A 22,895-nucleotide genomic window follows, 5' to 3' on the forward strand; every position below is an offset into this window, starting at 1 on the left:
TTTTTTTTTTGTATGTAGTCAGAAGAGGAGGTTATATGACTGAAAAGTTTCATTTGCTGTTGCTGCAAAACAAACCAAAATAGTTCGTTGTAGTTTTCAGATAGAAGAGTTGATAGATAAAAAAATGCATATATTATTTTAAATAAAATAAATAGTAATTAAAAAAATAAAAACTAAACATGATAAATAAAAAATTTTAATTAAAAAATAAATAAGAGGAAAACAAATAACAATCAAAAGAATGAGAATTAAATTTTATAGATAAAAAATTTTAATTAAGAAAAGAATAAGAGAATTAAATAATAATTAAGAAAAGAATAAGAGAATTAAATAATAATAAAATGAATGAGGACTAAAATTGATATAAATATCAAATTAAATCAAATTCTAAGAAACAAAATTTTAAAAAAATTCAAAATAAAATATATAGCAATCAAAAGATCGAAAAAGAATGAGGATCAAAGTTAATATAAAAATTAAATTAAATTTTAAGGAATAAAATTTAAAAAAATTAAAATAAAATATATAGCAATTAAATGATTGGAGAATCAAATTTAATATAATCAATAAATAATAAGATATTTTTTATTTTTTCACAATTTCTAGAAAGTCTTTAAATAAAAGAAAAATATTTTCATGAAAACTAAATAAAATTTTCTATTATTTGAATTTTTTTTATGTTGATTAATTTTTTAATAATAAATAAATATATATAAAAATAAATATATTAAAATTTAGAAAATAATTTTTAAAAATACACTTAAAACAAACATGGTCTTAGTAATTAAAACTCTTTCGGCCTTTTCTCTATTTCTCTATTAGGGGTGTTTGGAGGCTCATCTACCACACAAATATGTTGAAGGCTCATTATTTGACTAATTCAAGCCGGTTTCAGTTTTCGTTCTTTATACTGGAGTATGATAATTGCACGAATCATTCGAATGTGACGTGCTGAATATATTCTACCTGCACAACCTTCGTGATGTACAATGATTTAAAATCCTTTCAAACCATCACGTCATTCTAATCTAAAAGTTTTTTTTTCAAATATTTTTTGACTTGTTTTTTATATCTTGTGTTAAAAATCACACAACCTATATGATATAAATGAATTATCTATTAATAAATAAAAAATAAAATTAAATAAAAGGATTAATTTTTTTTATCTTGATTCCAAGCTTACTTAATTGTAGCGTGATTCTCCAAAATCCTCCTTGCAATAGCGTTGCCAACTCTATTCCATTCAAAATTTTTCTTGTAGTTAAAACTTGTACAAGAAAAATTTCATTAATATTAATAAACTAACTAAATTAACATAATAAAAAAAATATTTAAATTAATACTAACCATAAACCTTTTGAATCATGCATCAATCATAGGTTTCCATTTAAGATGTTTGGAAACCTGACTCCAATGAAACAATGGAATTTCCATTGATGATTTCATTGCTGATGTTATGGTTCTGACAACCTCAATGTTTGTAAAAGTGAAATTGCATTAGTTAATTGAAATTAATTTTTCAAAAATTATTAACATGTCGTTGTGAAGGGAAAACAAACTTATGTTGAAGGTCGTTTTTCCATTGAGGCTGATACTTCCGGGTAAATGGATCTCGTTGTGAAGGGACCTCCATTTGATGTGGCGGCATTGCACTTGACAAGTCCGCATCGAGCGTGGCTGCTTGTGTCTCAGGTGCCTATTCTTAATTAGCACCTAACGACTCATGGTGTCAGAAGCACTGCTAGAAGAACTAGCAGCGATCCTATCCGTACAACGCACTATTGACTTTTTCCCTAGGCTTCAACACATATAAAAGGATTAAGATACCATAAACTATTCATATTTTTAAACAATTCAGCAACACTTTCCCTATACAGTAAAATACCTAAAATTCCACAAACCAGTTGATTTTATTCAATTATATATACAATTATTATCATAATAATTAATAGCCCACTAAATAAAATACCCAACAATAATTAAATCAAACCCAACAAATAAAACCAAATTAATAAACCTTAACTAAAAGTTCATATAAATTAAACCAAAAAACATAAGTTAAAGCCCAATCTCTCAATTGTTTGAGCTATCCTCCATCGTCTATGATCATTCGCGTGCATAAATAATATTTCAGATTCGGTGTCCCCATCAATTCTCCCGGGGTTGGAAGAACTCGACCCCGTCGAGTATAGGCCAAGGCAACTCCGATAACGCTCTCAAAGATAAAGATCAAGCTGTTGTGATGTCTCTCTGATAATCCAAGTATATATAGTCTGAATCTGGTCGTCGAGCCCATATACTGGGATTTGCTGAAGTTCACCATCCCTGGTAAAAACAACTTGTGCATTCAAAGTAGCATTAATATGTTCCTTTTGTGCCTAAGATATGGATAATGAGATAGGGGTATCAAAAGAAGCATCAGAGATATGTTGTATTTTATAAATACTGAGGTCTTTCATGTTGTGGGTAGCGGCGTCTGGTGGTTTGTGATTCTGATTTGGCTACTGAAGTCGCGGTCTGCTGTGGTTCTGTGGAGGTGCCGCTGAAGGTGGTTTGGTGTGATCTATCGGCGGCGTGGGGAATCACCTCCTGTAGGAGAATCTGTCGCCGTGGGTATTGGAGTGACCGGCGCTGAGGTAGAGTTTCCGGTCGGCGTTGATGCACGCTGTAATCGACTCCAGATTTGCTGAGTTTGCGTCGACTGTTTGCTGGTGGAGAAGATGAACAATGTTTCCTCTTTTTTTTTTAGATCAATCTAGGGTTAAACGTAAACATATGGATCGTTTAATTGTAAAAACAATTAAAAGCCATGCTCTGATACCAAATTTGATGCGGGACAATAAATAATAAGAATTAAAGCCGGGAAAAGAAAGAAGCTTTTAGAGAAGAAGCTAAGAAGAGAAAGCCAAGAAAGAGAAGAAAGGGGATTGAAGATATGCAAAGTTTGCAATATTTTAATTAATCATAAAAAACTCCTTAACATTTAGAAAAGTAGGATATAAATACTAAAAACCTAACTAGAACAAGCGTTTGGGCTTATAGCCCACTAAATAAAATACCCAACAATAATTAAATCAAACCCAACAAATAAAACTAAATTAATAAACCTTAACTAAAAGTTCATATAAATTAAACCAAAAAACATAAGTTAAAGCCCAATCTCTCAATTGTTTGGGCTATCCTCCATCGTCTATGATCATTCGCGTGCATAAATAATATTTCGGGTCGGTGTCCCCATCAAATTAGGTTATATATACAATTATTATCATAATAGTAGTATATTGTATATCATATAAAAATCAATCTTAATTTATAACTTTAACTTGTTATTGAAATTAAACTTATAATTATGAATATATGATAATTAATGATTATTAACTAAGAATATTTTAAATTTATTAATGTTTAATAGGATATTATTAACTAATAATAATTAAAATCAATCCTATACATTTAATTGAATTTGAACAACAAAATTGAAAAACAAATCCAACTAAAATTCAAAAAAAATGTTCTCATATGAAAAAAAATTCCAACAACAACAGTCATACAATTATTAAGAACAAGAAAAAAATAAAAAAAATTAATGAAAAAAATAAACAAAAAAAAAGAAATCTTACCTTATTTCATTGTGAGCTGAGAAGAGAAAACAAATTGAACATTATGTTAATTAACAAAAAAAAAATTGGAGAAGTTAGTAGAAAAAAAGAGGAGAAGACATACTTGCACGTGATGAAGAAGAGAAAAGAAGAGAAGAGAAGAGAAGGAGTTGAGGAGAAAAAGAGAGAAAGAAGAGAAATAAAGAGAGGGACATTGGTGTTTATTTGCAGAAGAGGAAAAGAGATGAAGAGGAAGAGAGAAGAAAAAAGCTAGTTTGTCTGGTTATGATTTTAGGAATTCTGGTTTTTTAATTTCGTGTTTTTTTACCAACAGCTTTACCAAAAGACAATTAAATATTAATATTTTTAATATTTCCATATGTGTTTTCGTCTATAACATCTAATTAAAATTTTAATTTTATCATTCCCTCCCAAATGATAACCCTGGTACATGAATTACATCTCCATCACAATTAACAAGAAATGTGTAATGAAATTAAGTATCCCAAGAGATAAGAATAATTAAACAACCCTTACATGTGTTTTGAACCATATGAAAAATTATTCTTCTTTTAATCAAAAGATTTAAGATCGATTCAGTCAGCTATGAGTTTTAGGATAGTAAAAATTAACGATGTTGTCTATGAGGAATTCAACAATTTATTAGTTTATGATAGTATGAGAGATAAATGATTCAAAAGTAACGACATATGAAGTATTGTACTTACTAAATAAAAAGTTTCAGTTTATCGCAGTTAAATAACACATAATTATATGCTTGCTTGAATTCTATTTCTGTCAAATATCTTCTCCTCACAATATTTTTTTGTACGTATTGTCCAAAATAGGAGAATATTGATAAGTTCCCCCTCAAAGACACTTACCCACCATTGTTATGCTTTGGAACGCGATTGATTTTTGTTCTCAAGTGAAGCTTGGAATTGTACGAGATAAATGTTGAGATGATCTCTTTAACAATATAAGCCTCACATATCAAAGCCTCAACATGCGCCTTGTTTTTTTTACCTTTCTCTTAAGGTTGAACAAGTACCTTCATAAAATTAAATGAATGTTTTCAATTTTTTAAAAAAGATAATAGAATTTTAATTATGATGCATGTGTAATCCCTAATCTCTCAAATGGATACATCCATCTACATTGGACTAGGCCTTCAACTTTTGCTTCAAACGGTAGATGTATGGGTAGATGCTCCATTGTGTCGAAGAATAATGAAGAGAATATCATCTCAAGTTTGCAAATTGTCTGGATGATATTCATTTCAAACCTCTTTATGTGTTGTGTCTGTAAATTGTTGGATCATATATTTCTAAAAAAATGACTGATCTTGATGAGTGCATCCCATATTCCCTTTAACAATAAATTCTGGTAAGTTAGTGGAATAAGTGTTTGCATAAACATGTGGCAGTCATGACTCTTCATTCCATACAATTAGCAATCCTCCAAATTTACCAACCTTGATATGTTTAAAGTATGTCTATCAGGAAAACACATACTCTTAATCCATTAGTAGATAAGTAACTGTGCATTCTTGTCTAAGATGAAATTGATTTTAGGCTTTGCGTCCCAAGACATCAATTTTTCTATAGAAGAATTAAAAAATTAAAAATAAGTTAACCAGGATAATTAAGGGCAATCAAAAAAATAAATTTAGGAGAAAACACATAGTAAAGGTTGCTTTTAATAAGAAAGTGTTTTTTATAAGTTTTTTTTCTTGTAATTCTTTTAATTATATTTGACTTGTATTTTTTGTTTTGTAGGAAACATATAACGCTGCAATGGTTTGAAAAACATGTAGAAAACACTTTCACCCATACTTCTCATGATCTTAATTGTGGTTGGAAGATGGAGAAATTAACAAACTCAATAAAAATTGGGCTAATAGGAAACTTATGACATCGACCAGAGAAATGAGATCGGATTATACTGCTTCGACTCTAGATACGCACAGCCGAAGCTAGTATATGCTGCAATTTGAAGTGACGGTCCTAGAACAGGTGGAAGAACGTTTTTAGTGATTTCCATATGGACTTCACAATTGCATTATGTTAACAGAAGATTGTAAGCACTTGGTGCATTTGGACACTATGTGGCCTAGCTAGGTTTATAAGGGACCTAGCTAGAAAATTGTGTCTGGATTGAAGGGACTCAAGTAGATTGATTTTTGTTCTTTAGTGAAGCTTGGAATTGTACTATATAAATATTGAGATGATCTCTTTAATAATATAAACCTCACATATCAAAATTTCAATATACATCTTGTTTTTTTATTTTTTTCTTAAAGTTGAATAAGTACCTGCATAAAATTAAATGAATGTTTTTAATTTTTTTAAAAATCCTCACATATTAAAAATTAAATGAATGTTGAATAAGTACCTGCATAATATAAACCTCACATATTAAAAATCCGCATAGAATCTGATGGAAGGACTCAAGTTTGTACTAGTTTTCGTCGTCTTGGCTTTGGCTTCTTCATTTGCCTCTGCCTCTGATCCTGGTCCGCTTCAGGACTTCTGTGTTGCCATCAAAGAAACCGATGGTGGTATGTGCTTAATTTTTAAGTGTTTCGTTAAGAGTTTTTGTCAGGAGTTACATGATAATATTGCACTGAAAATATCAGGCATCCTGTATATATTTTAATTATCTATTAATTGACTGACTTTTTACGGGCATCAAAAATGCCTTTCTCATGCATGCAGTGTTCGTGAACGGAAAGTTCTGCAAGGACCCGGAGCAAGTTACTGCAAAGGATTTCTTCTTTCCTGGACTCAACGTTCCTCGGGACACTTCCAGTGCAGTTGGTTCAAATGTCACTGCTGTCAATGTTGCTCAAATTCCAGGACTCAACACTCTTGGCATATCCTTCGCTCGCATTGATTTTGCACCACATGGTGGCCTGAACCCACCCCACACTCACCCTCGTGCCACTGAGATCCTAGTAGTCGTGGAGGGTACCCTCTATGTTGGTTTTGTCACATCTAACTTAGCTAACGGAGATAATCGCCTAATCACCAAGGTCTTAAATCCCGGAGATGTTTTTGTGTTCCCAGTCGGACTCATTCATTTCCAGCTCAATGTGGGAAAAACCAATGCCGTTGCATTCGCCAGTTTAAGCAGCCAGAACCCTGGTGTGATTACAATTGCAAAAGCAGTGTTTGGAGCAGATCCACCCATTAATCCTAATGTTCTAACCAAGGCCTTCCAGGTGGACAAGAAGGTAGTCGACTATCTTCAGAAACAACTCTGGACGGACAACAACAATTAGAAGAACACATTTATTAAGAAGACATGAAGCTGCAGCCTCATGTTTGGCATGTTTTCAATTCATTACTACGTACCTCTTTCATTTTTATTATCCTAAATAAATAGGTTTCTGCTCCTGTCTTTTATGCTCGGTTTGGCAATGATATAAAAAGCGTAACAATATGACACCAAAGAATTGCAGTTATCGTACTATTTCTAAATACTAACGAAAGCCCACGAAATAATGACGGCCTTCGGGTTCATTTCAAAACAACCAAAATGAATGGGCCAAAACCCAGTTTTATTTTGCAATCCTTGCATGTCCAATACGCGTGTTCAAAATAAAAAGGATCCTTTTAAAAGGGATCGATGTCAAGATTTAAATTTTATGAATAACCAAACTCATAAGTTTTTTATTTTTATGTGTCGACGTCAAATTTTTCATGAAAAAATTATAAAAGAATTAAAAATAAGTAAAAAAATAATTAGGTAATTAAGGGTAATTAGAAAGACAAATTTAGAAGAAACACATAATAAATGTAACATTTTGTAAGAAAGGATGTCGTGAGGGCGCCGTCAATCTTCCCTTAAGCATAACTAACCCCTTACCTGAGTCTCTGGAACCAGTGCACATTTTAAGATCCCTAGTTTGCTTGATTTCTTTGTGGCGACTCCAATTTTCAATGATAGTTATTTGGTCCCCACCGAGACGTCCATCGATGTGAGACAAAATGATGACTTTGCTGGGAGCTTCAGGGTTGAGCCTTTACTTGTATATTCTCTCTTGATTGCTATGTTATTTGCTTGATTAGTTTTGTAAATATTTTTATTTATTGCTATTAATTTTCAGCACTGTTCATTTTATTCATATTATTTAATTGTTGTGTTCACATGCTAGTTTAGGTATATTTTGAAAAACAAATTAGAACAATAGAAAAAATATATCTTTTTATTAATTTTAGTTAATTTTAATCCCGTCATCATTTCTATTATTTTTGTTTAAGTTTTTTTGTGCGTTAAAAAACCATGAAAATCATATAAATGATAAAACAAACATAACTAAACCGACAAGTCTCCTATTTTTAGGGACCGAGATCAATTTTTCTATAGAAAATTATAAAAAAAAAATAAAAAAAATCAATTATAATAATTAAGGTCACTAAAAATAAATAAATTTAGGAGAAAACACATAGTAAAAGGTAACCTTTAAGTTAAGATAAGAAATATATTGAGTTAGTATATAGTTTTTTTTTTACATAAAAAAAAAGAAGAATTAATGTATGAATTGACAATGCTAGAAAGATTTTGGCAGGAAAGGGAAAACAAGGGGATGGTCAAAAAAGTATGGGAAAACCCCAGCGCAATTAAGGAAGCATCAAGCAATTAACAAATTTTATATGTGAAATTGCAATCTTAATTTTTCTAATCTTATGTATTTTTAACAATGTCTTTGTACTATGTTGCATGATTGTGGTATGATGCCCACAAATATGCAAAAAAAAAAAAAAAAAGTCAGCTCTATTGACATCGTGGTTAGAAAAATCATAGACCGAGTCACGTCACAGAGGATAATTGGGGGCTGTTTCTATAATTTATGGCTTCAGAACACTTTAAAAGGTGTTCGCAATCTAGGACGCAGAACCAATACAAAAAAACAAATGGTTCGATGAGTAGGCACACCCTTTCATTTGTCAACCATGCAAAGGGCCTGATAAGAATGTTTAAATTATTTTTTTCCTTATTTATTAATGTACCATTTATTTTTTTAGACATTTTAACAACTTATTTATTTTACAAGAAAAACAACTTGGGCGTAACCCTACTCCGATGGAGTTATACGAGGAAACTTGTATAAAAAAGACAGATAGGGGGAAATGGGTGAAGAAGTTAGCAGATAGCAGAGCGAAAATGTTTTATTTCTTGTAATTCTTATAATAATTATATTAAGGAAACTCATATAAAATATATATATTTTTAATTTCTTGTAATTCTTATAATTGTATTTGACTTGTATTTTTTGTTTTCTAGGAAACATATATTGCTGCAATGGTTGAAAAACATGGAGAAGACGCTTTCCCGTATACCCCCCACGATCCTCAATTGTGGTTGGAGGATGGAGAAACTAATGGACTCGATAGGAATTGGGTTTATGGGATTTGTATGGCATCAACTGGAGAAATGAGGTCGGATTTTATTGCGCACACAACAATCCAACCCAAGCTAGTCAACGCTGGAATTTGTAGCGATGGTCCTAAAACAGGTCAAAAAGCGAGTAGCCAAATTTGTGTAGCGATATATTTATTATTGTAAAATTATTTTGGAAAGAATATTAAAATTAATAAAATTTTGGTGTTCAATAAAATTATTATTGTGATTTTCGTTATTGTTTTCATTAACAACTAAATAATTCAAAAACAATTACTGAAATTCCGATGAAATCACCGGTTAATTAGAAAAAAACAAATTTGTTGATGATTTTGTCAACAATATATAGCAGCCATTTCATTGAAAAGTTACGAAATGGTTCAAAAGTTTTCTTCTAGTGGGACAATTTAATGGAATATTGGAAATGGAATGTTTTATCAGTAATTTAATTACAGATAGAAATGGTCGATGAAATGCTGACGGATAGCAAATCTCCGAAAAAAGTTTTTCTAACAATGTTTTTTCGACGACATGTTTTTGTCAGTAAAGTAAATCTAACTGTCGAAGATGTAAATTGTTGATGGAATGGTGTTTACACGCTAACAGAATACTCCACCAGCGTTTACAATTTTCTTCTGGTGGGACAATTTAATGGATTAGTGAAAGGAATAAACATCCAAACAAACATGCATTTTCAATAAGAACAGTTTGGCTGTAACAGGATCAAATGCAGTGAATATTAGATGAAGAATGAAGACATGATCTTACCAACAATACGAGGTTCATATGGAATACTATTCAGTTCTACAAGACAGTTAAAATTAAAATAAGATTAGATGACTATATAATTATAGACCTTAAGCCAGCTAGCTCCAATATATGTTTGAAATATTAACAACGTTTTTAGTGATTTCCATATAGACTTCACAATTGCATTATTTTGACAGAAGATTGTAAGCGCTTGGTGCAAGTGGACAATATCAAGAACGAGCTAGAAAACCATATCAATAGGACAATCATAAGAAACTTCCATTGAATTAACTGCCCCGGACAATTAATCTTTAGTTCTCGACCAACTCTCACATTTTCACCGGAGTTCTTTGATAAAGCCTTGTGACAGGAGACATGCACACCCAGTCCTGTTAACTTAATGGAAAAGTATCATGTTGGAAAGAGTATTATAAAGAGAATATTGGCATATGATGGATAATGTCAAATGTTTTGAGGACTTGGTTTCATCACTGACATCATAGAACGAGCAACTACTGAGTCTTCGTAGCCTTCATTTAGGACTAATTCAATGACTCCAACCTATAAATAGCCTTGCATCCTCGCTAGATATCTCACCCCTCTCCACAAGAAAAATCCGCATAGAATCTGATGGAAGGACTCAAGTTTGTACTAGTTTTCGTCGTCTTGGCTTTGGCTTCTTCATTTGCCTCTGCCTCTGATCCTGGTCCGCTTCAGGACTTCTGTGTTGCCATCAAAGAAACCGATGGTGGTATGTGCTTAATTTTTAAGTGTTTCGTTAAGAGTTTTTGTCAGGAGTTACATGATAATATTGCACTGAAAATATCAGGCATCCTGTATATATTTTAATTATCTATTAATTGACTGACTTTTTACGGGCATCAAAAATGCCTTTCTCATGCATGCAGTGTTCGTGAACGGAAAGTTCTGCAAGGACCCGGAGCAAGTTACTGCAAAGGATTTCTTCTTTCCTGGACTCAACGTTCCTCGGGACACTTCCAGTGCAGTTGGTTCAAATGTCACTGCTGTCAATGTTGCTCAAATTCCAGGACTCAACACTCTTGGCATATCCTTCGCTCGCATTGATTTTGCACCACATGGTGGCCTGAACCCACCCCACACTCACCCTCGTGCCACTGAGATCCTAGTAGTCGTGGAGGGTACCCTCTATGTTGGTTTTGTCACATCTAACTTAGCTAACGGAGATAATCGCCTAATCACCAAGGTCTTAAATCCCGGAGATGTTTTTGTGTTCCCAGTCGGACTCATTCATTTCCAGCTCAATGTGGGAAAAACCAATGCCGTTGCATTCGCCAGTTTAAGCAGCCAGAACCCTGGTGTGATTACAATTGCAAAAGCAGTGTTTGGAGCAGATCCACCCATTAATCCTAATGTTCTAACCAAGGCCTTCCAGGTGGACAAGAAGGTAGTCGACTATCTTCAGAAACAACTCTGGACGGACAACAACAATTAGAAGAACACATTTATTAAGAAGACATGAAGCTGCAGCCTCATGTTTGGCATGTTTTCAATTCATTACTACGTACCTCTTTCATTTTTATTATCCTAAATAAATAGGTTTCTGCTCCTGTCTTTTATGCTCGGTTTGGCAATGATATAAAAAGCGTAACAATATGACACCAAAGAATTGCAGTTATCGTACTATTTCTAAATACTAACGAAAGCCCACGAAATAATGACGGCCTTCGGGTTCATTTCAAAACAACCAAAATGAATGGGCCAAAACCCAGTTTTATTTTGCAATCCTTGCATGTCCAATACGCGTGTTCAAAATAAAAAGGATCCTTTTAAAAGGGATCGATGTCAAGATTTAAATTTTATGAATAACCAAACTCATAAGTTTTTTATTTTTATGTGTCGACGTCAAATTTTTCATGAAAAAATTATAAAAGAATTAAAAATAAGTAAAAAAATAATTAGGTAATTAAGGGTAATTAGAAAGACAAATTTAGAAGAAACACATAATAAATGTAACATTTTGTAAGAAAGGATGTCGTGAGGGCGCCGTCAATCTTCCCTTAAGCATAACTAACCCCTTACCTGAGTCTCTGGAACCAGTGCACATTTTAAGATCCCTAGTTTGCTTGATTTCTTTGTGGCGACTCCAATTTTCAATGATAGTTATTTGGTCCCCACCGAGACGTCCATCGATGTGAGACAAAATGATGACTTTGCTGGGAGCTTCAGGGTTGAGCCTTTACTTGTATATTCTCTCTTGATTGCTATGTTATTTGCTTGATTAGTTTTGTAAATATTTTTATTTATTGCTATTAATTTTCAGCACTGTTCATTTTATTCATATTATTTAATTGTTGTGTTCACATGCTAGTTTAGGTATATTTTGAAAAACAAATTAGAACAATAGAAAAAATATATCTTTTTATTAATTTTAGTTAATTTTAATCCCGTCATCATTTCTATTATTTTTGTTTAAGTTTTTTTGTGCGTTAAAAAACCATGAAAATCATATAAATGATAAAACAAACATAACTAAACCGACAAGTCTCCTATTTTTAGGGACCGAGATCAATTTTTCTATAGAAAATTATAAAAAAAAAATAAAAAAAATCAATTATAATAATTAAGGTCACTAAAAATAAATAAATTTAGGAGAAAACACATAGTAAAAGGTAACCTTTAAGTTAAGATAAGAAATATATTGAGTTAGTATATAGTTTTTTTTTTACATAAAAAAAAAGAAGAATTAATGTATGAATTGACAATGCTAGAAAGATTTTGGCAGGAAAGGGAAAACAAGGGGATGGTCAAAAAAGTATGGGAAAACCCCAGCGCAATTAAGGAAGCATCAAGCAATTAACAAATTTTATATGTGAAATTGCAATCTTAATTTTTCTAATCTTATGTATTTTTAACAATGTCTTTGTACTATGTTGCATGATTGTGGTATGATGCCCACAAATATGCAAAAAAAAAAAAAAAAAGTCAGCTCTATTGACATCGTGGTTAGAAAAATCATAGACCGAGTCACGTCACAGAGGATAATTGGGGGCTGTTTCTATAATTTATGGCTTCAGAACACTTTAAAAGGTGTTCGCAATCTAGGACGCAGAAACCAATACAAAAAAACAAATGGTTCGATGAGTAGGCACACCCTTTCATTTGTCAACCATGCAAAGGGCCTGATAAGAATGTTTAAATTATTTTTTTCCTTATTTATTAATGTACCATTTATTTTTTTAGACATTTTAACAACTTATTTATTTTACAAGAAAAACAACTTGGGCGTAACCCTACTCCGATGGAGTTATACGAGGAAACTTGTATAAAAAAGACAGATAGGGGGAAATGGGTGAAGAAGTTAGCAGATAGCAGAGCGAAAATGTTTTATTTCTTGTAATTCTTATAATAATTATATTAAGGAAACTCATATAAAATATATATATTTTTAATTTCTTGTAATTCTTATAATTGTATTTGACTTGTATTTTTTGTTTTCTAGGAAACATATATTGCTGCAATGGTTGAAAAACATGGAGAAGACGCTTTCCCGTATACCCCCCACGATCCTCAATTGTGGTTGGAGGATGGAGAAACTAATGGACTCGATAGGAATTGGGTTTATGGGATTTGTATGGCATCAACTGGAGAAATGAGGTCGGATTTTATTGCGCACACAACAATCCAACCCAAGCTAGTCAACGCTGGAATTTGTAGCGATGGTCCTAAAACAGGTCAAAAAGCGAGTAGCCAAATTTGTGTAGCGATATATTTATTATTGTAAAATTATTTTGGAAAGAATATTAAAATTAATAAAATTTTGGTGTTCAATAAAATTATTATTGTGATTTTCGTTATTGTTTTCATTAACAACTAAATAATTCAAAAAAAATTACTGAAATTCCGATGAAATCACCGGTTAATTAGAAAAAAACAAATTTGTTGATGATTTTGTCAACAATATATAGCAGCCATTTCATTGAAAAGTTACGAAATGGTTCAAAAGTTTTCTTCTAGTGGGACAATTTAATGGAATATTGGAAATGGAATGTTTTATCAGTAATTTAATTACAGATAGAAATGGTCGATGAAATGCTGACGGATAGCAAATCTCCGAAAAAAGTTTTTCTAACAATGTTTTTTCGACGACATGTTTTTGTCAGTAAAGTAAATCTAACTGTCGAAGATGTAAATTGTTGATGGAATGGTGTTTACACGCTAACAGAATACTCCACCAGCGTTTACAATTTTCTTCTGGTGGGACAATTTAATGGATTAGTGAAAGGAATAAACATCCAAACAAACATGCATTTTCAATAAGAACAGTTTGGCTGTAACAGGATCAAATGCAGTGAATATTAGATGAAGAATGAAGACATGATCTTACCAACAATACGAGGTTCATATGGAATACTATTCAGTTCTACATGACAGTTAAAATTAAAATAAGATTAGATGACTATATAATTATAGACCTTAAGCCAGCTAGCTCCAATATATGTTTGAAATATTAACAACGTTTTTAGTGATTTCCATATAGACTTCACAATTGCATTATTTTGACAGAAGATTGTAAGCGCTTGGTGCAAGTGGACAATATCAAGAACGAGCTAGAAAACCATATCAATAGGACAATCATAAGAAACTTCCATTGAATTAACTGCCCCGGACAATTAATCTTTAGTTCTCGACCAACTCTCACATTTTCACCGGAGTTCTTTGATAAAGCCTTGTGACAGGAGACATGCACACCCAGTCCTGTTAACTTAATGGAAAAGTGTCATGTTGGAAAGAGTATTATAAAGAGAATATTGGCATATGATGGATAATGTCAAATGTTTTGAGGACTTGGTTTCATCACTGACATCATAGAACGAGCAACTACTGAGTCTTCGTAGCCTTCATTTAGGACTAATTCAATGACTCCAACCTATAAATAGCCTTGCATCCTCGCTAGATATCTCACCCCTCTCCACAAGAAAAATCCGCATAGAATCTGATGGAAGGACTCAAGTTTGTACTAGTTTTCGTCGTCTTGGCTTTGGCTTCTTCATTTGCCTCTGCCCTCTGATCCTGGTCCGCTTCAGGACTTCTGTGTTGCCATCAAAGAAACCGATGGTGGTATGTGCTTAATTTTTAAGTGTTTCGTTAAGAGTTTTTGTCAGGAGTTACATGATAATATTGCACTGAAAATATCAGGCATCCTGTATATATTTTAATTATCTATTAATTGACTGACTTTTTACGGGCATCAAAAATGCCTTTCTCATGCATGCAGTGTTCGTGAACGGAAAGTTCTGCAAGGACCCGGAGCAAGTTACTGCAAAGGATTTCTTCTTTCCTGGACTCAACGTTCCTCGGGACACTTCCAGTGCAGTTGGTTCAAATGTCACTGCTGTCAATGTTGCTCAAATTCCAGGACTCAACACTCTTGGCATATCCTTCGCTCGCATTGATTTTGCACCACATGGTGGCCTGAACCCACCCCACACTCACCCTCGTGCCACTGAGATCCTAGTAGTGGTGGAGGGTACCCTCTATGTTGGTTTTGTCACATCTAACTTAGCTAACGGAGATAATCGCCTAATCACCAAGGTCTTAAATCCCGGAGATGTTTTTGTGTTCCCAGTCGGACTCATTCATTTCCAGCTCAATGTGGGAAAAACCAATGCCGTTGCATTCGCCAGTTTAAGCAGCCAGAACCCTGGTGTGATTACAATTGCAAAAGCAGTGTTTGGAGCAGATCCACCCATTAATCCTAATGTTCTAACCAAGGCCTTCCAGGTGGACAAGAAGGTAGTCGACTATCTTCAGAAACAACTCTGGACGGACAACAACAATTAGAACACATTTATTAAGAAGACATGAAGCTGCAGCCTCATGTTTGGCATGTTTTCAATTCATTACTACGTACCTCTTTCATTTTTATTATCCTAAATAAATAGGTTTCTGCTCCTGTCTTTTATGCTCGGTTTGGCAATGATATAAAAAGCGTAACAATATGACACCAAAGAATTGCAGTTATCGTACTATTTCTAAATACTAACGAAAGCCCATGGAATAATGATGGCCTTCGGGTTCATTTCAAAACAACCAAAATGAATGGGCCAAAACCCAGTTTCATTTTGCCATCCTTGCATGTCCAATACGCGTGTTCAAAATAACAAGGATCCTTTTTAAAAGGGATCGATGTCAAGATTTAAATTTTATGAATAACCAAACTCATAAGTTTTTTATTTTTATGTGTCGACGTCAAATTTTTCATGAAAAAATTATAAAAGAATTAAAAATAAGTAAAAAAATAATTAGGTAATTAAGGGTAATTAGAAAGACAAATTTAGAAGAAACACATAATAAATGTAACATTTTGTAAGAAAGGATGTCGTGGGGGCGCCGTCAATCTTCCCTTAAGCATAACTAACCCCTTACCTGAGTCTCTGGAACCAGTGCACATTTTAAGATCCCTAGTTTGCTTGATTTCTTTGTGGCGACTCCAATTTTCAATGATAGTTATTTGGTCCCCACCGAGACGTCCATCGATGTGAGACAAAATGATGACTTTGCTGGGAGCTTCAGGGTTGAGCCTTTACTTGTATATTCTCTCTTGATTGCTATGTTATTTGCTTGATTAGTTTTGTAAATATTTTTATTTATTGGTATTAATTTTCAGCACTGTTCATTTTATTCATATTATTTAATTGTTGTGTTCACATGCTAGTTTAGGTATATTTGAAAAACAAATTAGAACAATAGAAAAAATATATCTTTTTATTAATTTTAGTTAATTTTAATCCCGTCATCATTTCTATTATTTTTGTTTAAGTTTTTTTGTGCGTTAAAAAACCATGAAAATCATATAAATGATAAAACAAACATAACTAAACCGACAAGTCTCCTATTTTTAGGGACCGAGATCAATTTTTCTATAGAAAATTATAAAAAAAAAAATCAATTATAATAATTAAGGTCACTAAAAATAAATAAATTTAGGAGAAAACACATAGTAAAGGTAACCTTTAAGTTAAGATAAGAAATATATTGAGTTAGTATATAGTTTTTTTTTTACATAAAAAAAAAAAAGAATTAATGTATGAATTGACAATGCTAGAAAGATTTTGGCAGGAAAGGGAAAACAAGGGGATGGTCAAAAAAGTATGGGAAAACCCCAGCGCAATTAAGGAAGCATCAAGCAATTAACAAATTTTATATGTGAAATTGCAATCTTAATTTTTCTAATCTTATGTATTTTTAACAATGTCTTTGTACTATGTTGCATGATTGTGGTATGATGCCCACAAATATGCAAAAAAAAAAGAAGTCAGCTCTATTGACATCGTGGTTAGAAAAATCATAGACCGAGTCACGTCACAAAGGATAATTGGGGGCTGTTTCTATAATTTATGGCTTCAGAACACTTTAAAAGGTGTTCGCAATCTAGGACGCAGAACCAATACAAAAAAACAAATGGTTCGATGAGTAGGCACACCCTTTCATTTGTCAACCATGCAAAGGGCCTGATAAGAATGTTTTAAATTATTTTTTTCCTTATTTATTAATGTACCATTTATTTTTTAGACATTTTAACAACTTATTTATTTTACAAGAAAAACAACTTGGGCGTAACCCTACTCGATGGAGTTATACGAGGAAACTTGTATAAAAAAGACAGATAGGGGGAAATGGGTGAAGAAGTTAGTAGATAGCAGAGCGAAAATGTTTTATTTCTTGTAATTCTTATAATATATTTGACTTATATAAGGAAACTCATATAAAATATATATATTTTTTAATTTCTTGTAATTCTTATAATTATATTTGACTTGTATTTTTTTGTTTTCTAAGAAACATATATTGCTGCAATGGTTGAAAACATGGAGAAGACGCTTTCCCGTATACCCCCCACGATCCTCAATTGTGGTTGGAGGATGGAGAAACTAATGGACTCGATAGGGAATTGGGTTTATGGGATTTGTATGGCATCAACTAGAGAAATGAGGTCGGATTTTATTGCGCACACAACAATCCAACCCATCTAGTCAACGCTGGAATTTGTAGCGATGGTCCTAAAACATGTCAAAAAGCGAGTAGGCCAAATTTGTGTAGCGATATATTTATTATTGTAAAATTATTTTGGAAAGAATATTAAAATTAATAAATTTTGGTGTTCAATAAAATTATTATTGTGATTTTCGTTATTGTTTTCATTAACAACTAAATAATTCAAAAAAAATTACTGAAATTCCGATGAAATCACCGGTTAATTAGAAAAAAACAAATTTGTTGATGATTTTGTCAACAATATATAGCAGCCATTTCATTGAAAAGTTACGAAATGGTTCAAAAGTTTTCTTCTAGTGGGACAATTTAATGGAATATTGGAAATGGAATGTTTTATCAGTAATTTAATTACAGATAGAAATGGTCGATGAAATGCTGACGGATAGCAAATCTCCGAAAAAAGTTTTTCTAACAATGTTTTTTCGACGACATGTTTTTGTCAGTAAAGTAAATCTAACTGTCGAAGATGTAAATTGTTGATGGAATGGTGTTTACACGCTAACAGAATACTCCACCAGCGTTTACAATTTTCTTCTGGTGGGACAATTTAATGGATTAGTGAAAGGAATAAACATCCAAACAAACATGCATTTTCAATAAGAACAGTTTGGCTGTAACAGGATCAAATGCAGTGAATATTAGATGAAGAATGAAGACATGATCTTACCAACAATACGAGGTTCATATGGAATACTATTCAGTTCTACATGACAGTTAAAATTAAAATAAGATTAGATGACTATATAATTATAGACCTTAAGCCAGCTAGCTCCAATATATGTTTGAAATATTAACAACGTTTTTAGTGATTTCCATATAGACTTCACAATTGCATTATTTTGACAGAAGATTGTAAGCGCTTGGTGCAAGTGGACAATATCAAGAACGAGCTAGAAAACCATATCAATAGGACAATCATAAGAAACTTCCATTGAATTAACTGCCCCGGACAATTAATCTTTAGTTCTCGACCAACTCTCACATTTTCACCGGAGTTCTTTGATAAAGCCTTGTGACAGGAGACATGCACACCCAGTCCTGTTAACTTAATGGAAAAGTATCATGTTGGAAGAGTATTATAAAGAGAATATTGGCATATGATGGATAATGTCAAATGTTTTGAGGACTTGGTTTCATCACTGACATCATAGAACGAGCAACTACTGAGTCTTCGTAGCCTTCATTTAGGACTAATTCAATGACTCCAACCTATAAATAGCCTTGCATCCTCGCTAGATATCTCACCCCTCTCCACAAGAAAAATCCGCATAGAATCTGATGGAAGGACTCAAGTTTGTACTAGTTTTCGTCGTCTTGGCTTTGGCTTCTTCATTTGCCTCTGCCTCTGATCCTGGTCCGCTTCAGGACTTCTGTGTTGCCATCAAAGAAACCGATGGTGGTATGTGCTTAATTTTTAAGTGTTTCGTTAAGAGTTTTTGTCAGGAGTTACATGATAATATTGCACTGAAAATATCAGGCATCCTGTATATATTTTAATTATCTATTAATTGACTGACTTTTTACGGGCATCAAAAATGCCTTTCTCATGCATGCAGTGTTCGTGAACGGAAAGTTCTGCAAGGACCCGGAGCAAGTTACTGCAAAGGATTTCTTCTTTCCTGGACTCAACGTTCCTCGGGACACTTCCAGTGCAGTTGGTTCAAATGTCACTGCTGTCAATGTTGCTCAAATTCCAGGACTCAACACTCTTGGCATATCCTTCGCTCGCATTGATTTTGCACCACATGGTGGCCTGAACCCACCCCACACTCACCCTCGTGCCACTGAGATCCTAGTAGTCGTGGAGGGTACCCTCTATGTTGGTTTTGTCACATCTAACTTAGCTAACGGAGATAATCGCCTAATCACCAAGGTCTTAAATCCCGGAGATGTTTTTGTGTTCCCAGTCGGACTCATTCATTTCCAGCTCAATGTGGGAAAAACCAATGCCGTTGCATTCGCCAGTTTAAGCAGCCAGAACCCTGGTGTGATTACAATTGCAAAAGCAGTGTTTGGAGCAGATCCACCATTAATCCTAATGTTCTAACCAAGGCCTTCCAGGTGGACAAGAAGGTAGTCGACTATCTTCAGAAACAACTCTGGACGGACAACAACAATTAGAAGAACACATTATTAAGAAGACATGAAGCTGCAGCCTCATGTTTGGCATGTTTTCAATTCATTACTACGTACCTCTTTCATTTTTATTATCCTAAATAAATAGGTTTCTGCTCCTGTCTTTTATGCTCGGTTTGGCAATGATATAAAAAGCGTAACAATATGACACCAAAGAATTGCAGTTATCGTACTATTTCTAAATACTAACGAAAGCCCACGGAAATAATGACGGCCTTCGGGTTCATTTCAAAACAACCAAAATGAATGGGCCAAAACCCAGTTTTATTTTGCAATCCTTGCATGTCCAATACGCGTGTTCAAAATAAAAAGGATCCTTTTTAAAAGGGATCGATGTCAAGATTTAAATTTTATGAATAACCAAACTCATAAGTTTTTTATTTTTATGTATCGACGTCAAATTTTTCATGAAAAAATTATAAAGAATTAAAAATAAGTAAAAAAATAATTAGGTAATTAAGGGTAATTAGAAAGACAAATTTAGAAGAAACACATAATAAATGTAACATTTTGTAAGAAAGGATGTCGTGAGGGCGCCGTCAATCTTCCCTTAAGCATAACTAACCCCTTACCTGCGTCTCTGGAACCAGTGCACATTTTAAGATCCCTAGTTTGCTTGATTTCTTTGTGGCGACTCCAATTTTCAATGATCGTTATTTGGTCCCCACCGAGACGTCCATCGATGTGAGACAAAATGATGACTTTGCTGGGAGCTTCAGGGTTGAGCCTTTACTTGTATATTCTCTCTTGATTGCTATGTTATTTGCTTGATTAGTTTTGTAAATATTTTTATTTATTGCTATTAATTTTCAGCACTGTTCATTTTATTCATATTATTTAATTGTGTGTTCACATGCTAGTTTAGGTATATTTGAAAAACCAAATTAGAACAATAGAAAAAATATCTTTTTATTAATTTTAGTTAATTTTAATCCCGTCATCATTTCTATTATTTTTGTTTAAGTTTTTTGTGCGTTAAAAAACCATGAAAATCATATAAATGATAAAACAAACATAACTAAAACCGACAAGTCTCCTATTTTTAGGGACCGAGATCAATTTTTCTATAGAAAATATTAAAAAAAAAATCAATTATAATAATTAAGGTCACTAAAAATAAATAAATTTAGGAGAAAACACATAGTAAAAGGTAACCTTTAAGTTAAGATAAGAAATATATTGAGTTAGTATTATAGTTTTTTTTTTACATAAAAAAAAAAAGAATTAATGTATGAATTGACAATGCTAGAAAGATTTTGGCAAGGAAAGGGAAAACAAGGGGATGGTCAAAAAAGTATGGGAAAACCCCAGCGCAATTAAGGAAGCATCAAGCAATTAACAAATTTTATATGTGAAATTGCAATCTTAATTTTCTAATCTTATGTATTTTTAACAATGTCTTTGTACTATGTTGCATGATTGTGGTATGATGCCCACAAATATGCAAAAAAAAAAAAAGTCAGCTCTATTGACATCGTGGTTAGAAAAATCATAGACCGAGTCACGTCACAGAAGGATAATTGGGGCTGTTTCTATAATTTATGGCTTCAGAACACTTTAAAAGGTGTTCGCCATCTAGGACGCAAAACCAATACAAAAAAACAAATGGTTCGATGAGTAGGCACACCCTTTCATTTGTCAACCATGCAAAGGGCCTGATAAGAATGTTTAAATTATTTTTTTCCTTATTTATTAATGTACCATTTATTTTTTTAGACATTTAACAACTTATTTATTTTACAAGAAAAACAACTTGGGCGTAACCCTACTCCGATGGAGTTATACGAGGAGAAACTTGTATAAAAAAGACAGATAGGGGGAAATGGGTGAAGAAGTTAGCAGATAGCAGAGCGAAAATGTTTATTTCTTGTAATTCTTATAATATATTATATTAAGGAAACTCATATAAAAATATATATATTTTTCATTTCTTGTAATTCTTATAATTATATTTGACTTGTATTTTTTGTTTTTCTAGGAAACATATATTGCTGCAATGGTTTGAAAAACATGGAGAAGACGCTTTCCCGTTAACCCCCCACGATCCTCATTGTGGTTGGAGGATGGAGAAACTAATGACTCGATAGGAATTGGGTTTATGGGATTTGTATGGCAATCAACTGGAGAAAGGAGGTCGGATTTTATTGCGCACACAACAATCCAACCCAAGCTAGTCAACGCTGGAATTTGTAGCGATGGTCCCTAAAACAGGTCAAAAAGCGAAGTAGAGCCAAATTTGTGTAGCGATATATTTATTATTGTAAAATTATTTTGGAAAGAATATTAAATTAATAAATTTTGGTGTTCATAAAATTATTATTGTGATTTTCGTTATTGTTTTCATTAACAACCTAAATAATTCAAAACAATTACTGGAAATTCCGATGAAATCACCGGTTAATTAGAAAAAAAACAATTTGTTGATGATTTTGTCAACAATCTACTAGCAGCCATTTCATTGAAAAGTTACGAAATGGTTCAAAAGGTTTTCTTCTAGGGGACAATTAATGGAATATGGAAATGGAATGTTTTATCAGTAATTTAATTACAGATTAGAAATGGTCGATGAATGCTGACGGATAGCAAATCTCCGAAAAAAGTTTTTCTAACAATGTTTTTTCGACGACATGTTTTTGTCAGGTAAAGTAAATCTAACTGTCGAAGATGTAAATTTGTTGATGGAATGAGTGTTACACGCTAACAGAATACTCCACCAGCGTTTACAATTTTCTTCTGGTGGGATCAATTTAATGGATTAGTGAAAGGAATAAACATCCCAACAAACATGCATTTTCAATAAGAACAGTTTGGCTTGTAACAGGATCAAATCTGCAGTGAATATTAGATGAAGAATGAAGACATGATCTTACCAACAATACGAGGTCATATGGAATACTATTCAGTTTCTACATGACAGTTAAAATTAAAATAAGATTAGATGACTATATAATTATAGACCTTAGCCAG

At 32.8% G+C, this 22,895-nt stretch overlaps 3 protein-coding genes across 11 annotated transcripts in view; all 3 read left to right on the forward strand.

Annotated features, from left to right (window-relative positions):
- The first annotated feature begins 6,023 nt into the window (after positions 1 to 6,023).
- LOC7489692 (germin-like protein subfamily 1 member 16) overlaps positions 6,024 to 22,895 on the forward strand; it is a 64,696-nt gene continuing 47,824 nt past the window's right edge. For 2 of the 9 annotated variants that reach the window (XM_006375854.3, XM_052446354.1), the window contains exons 1-2: positions 6,024 to 6,159; positions 6,317 to 6,834. In XM_006375854.3, the coding sequence (XP_006375916.1) occupies positions 6,039 to 6,159; positions 6,317 to 6,834 (639 nt within the window). In that variant the 5' untranslated portion in view covers positions 6,024 to 6,038. Of the gene's footprint in view, positions 6,160 to 6,316; positions 6,835 to 10,336; positions 10,507 to 10,663; positions 11,182 to 19,853; positions 20,087 to 22,895 lie in introns of those variants that run through there. The other 7 variants (XM_052446348.1, XM_052446352.1, XM_024583449.2 and 4 more) reach the window with 4 other exon arrangements.
- LOC7474643 (germin-like protein subfamily 1 member 16) lies at positions 14,705 to 15,749 on the forward strand. Its single transcript, XM_002319637.4, is given in 3 exon segments — positions 14,705 to 14,799; positions 14,801 to 14,855; positions 15,013 to 15,749. Coding segments are annotated over 3 exon segments (687 nt in total). The 5' UTR covers positions 14,705 to 14,733; the 3' UTR covers positions 15,579 to 15,749.
- Positions 19,339 to 19,843, forward strand: LOC112323845 (germin-like protein subfamily 1 member 16). Its single transcript, XM_024583465.2, has one exon. The coding sequence runs from the start codon at positions 19,339 to 19,341 to the stop codon at positions 19,837 to 19,839; it is 501 nt and encodes a 166-aa protein (XP_024439233.2). The 3' UTR covers positions 19,840 to 19,843.

Source organism: Populus trichocarpa, chromosome 13 (assembly GCF_000002775.5).
Source record: "Populus trichocarpa isolate Nisqually-1 chromosome 13, P.trichocarpa_v4.1, whole genome shotgun sequence".
Lineage (NCBI taxonomy): Eukaryota > Viridiplantae > Streptophyta > Magnoliopsida > Malpighiales > Salicaceae > Populus > Populus trichocarpa.

Bases quoted from the DNA above. Each gene is read 5' to 3' on its own strand.
- LOC112323845 (XM_024583465.2), top strand. From the start codon at position 19,339: ATGCATGCAGTGTTCGTGAACGGAAAGTTCTGCAAGGACCCGGAGCAA.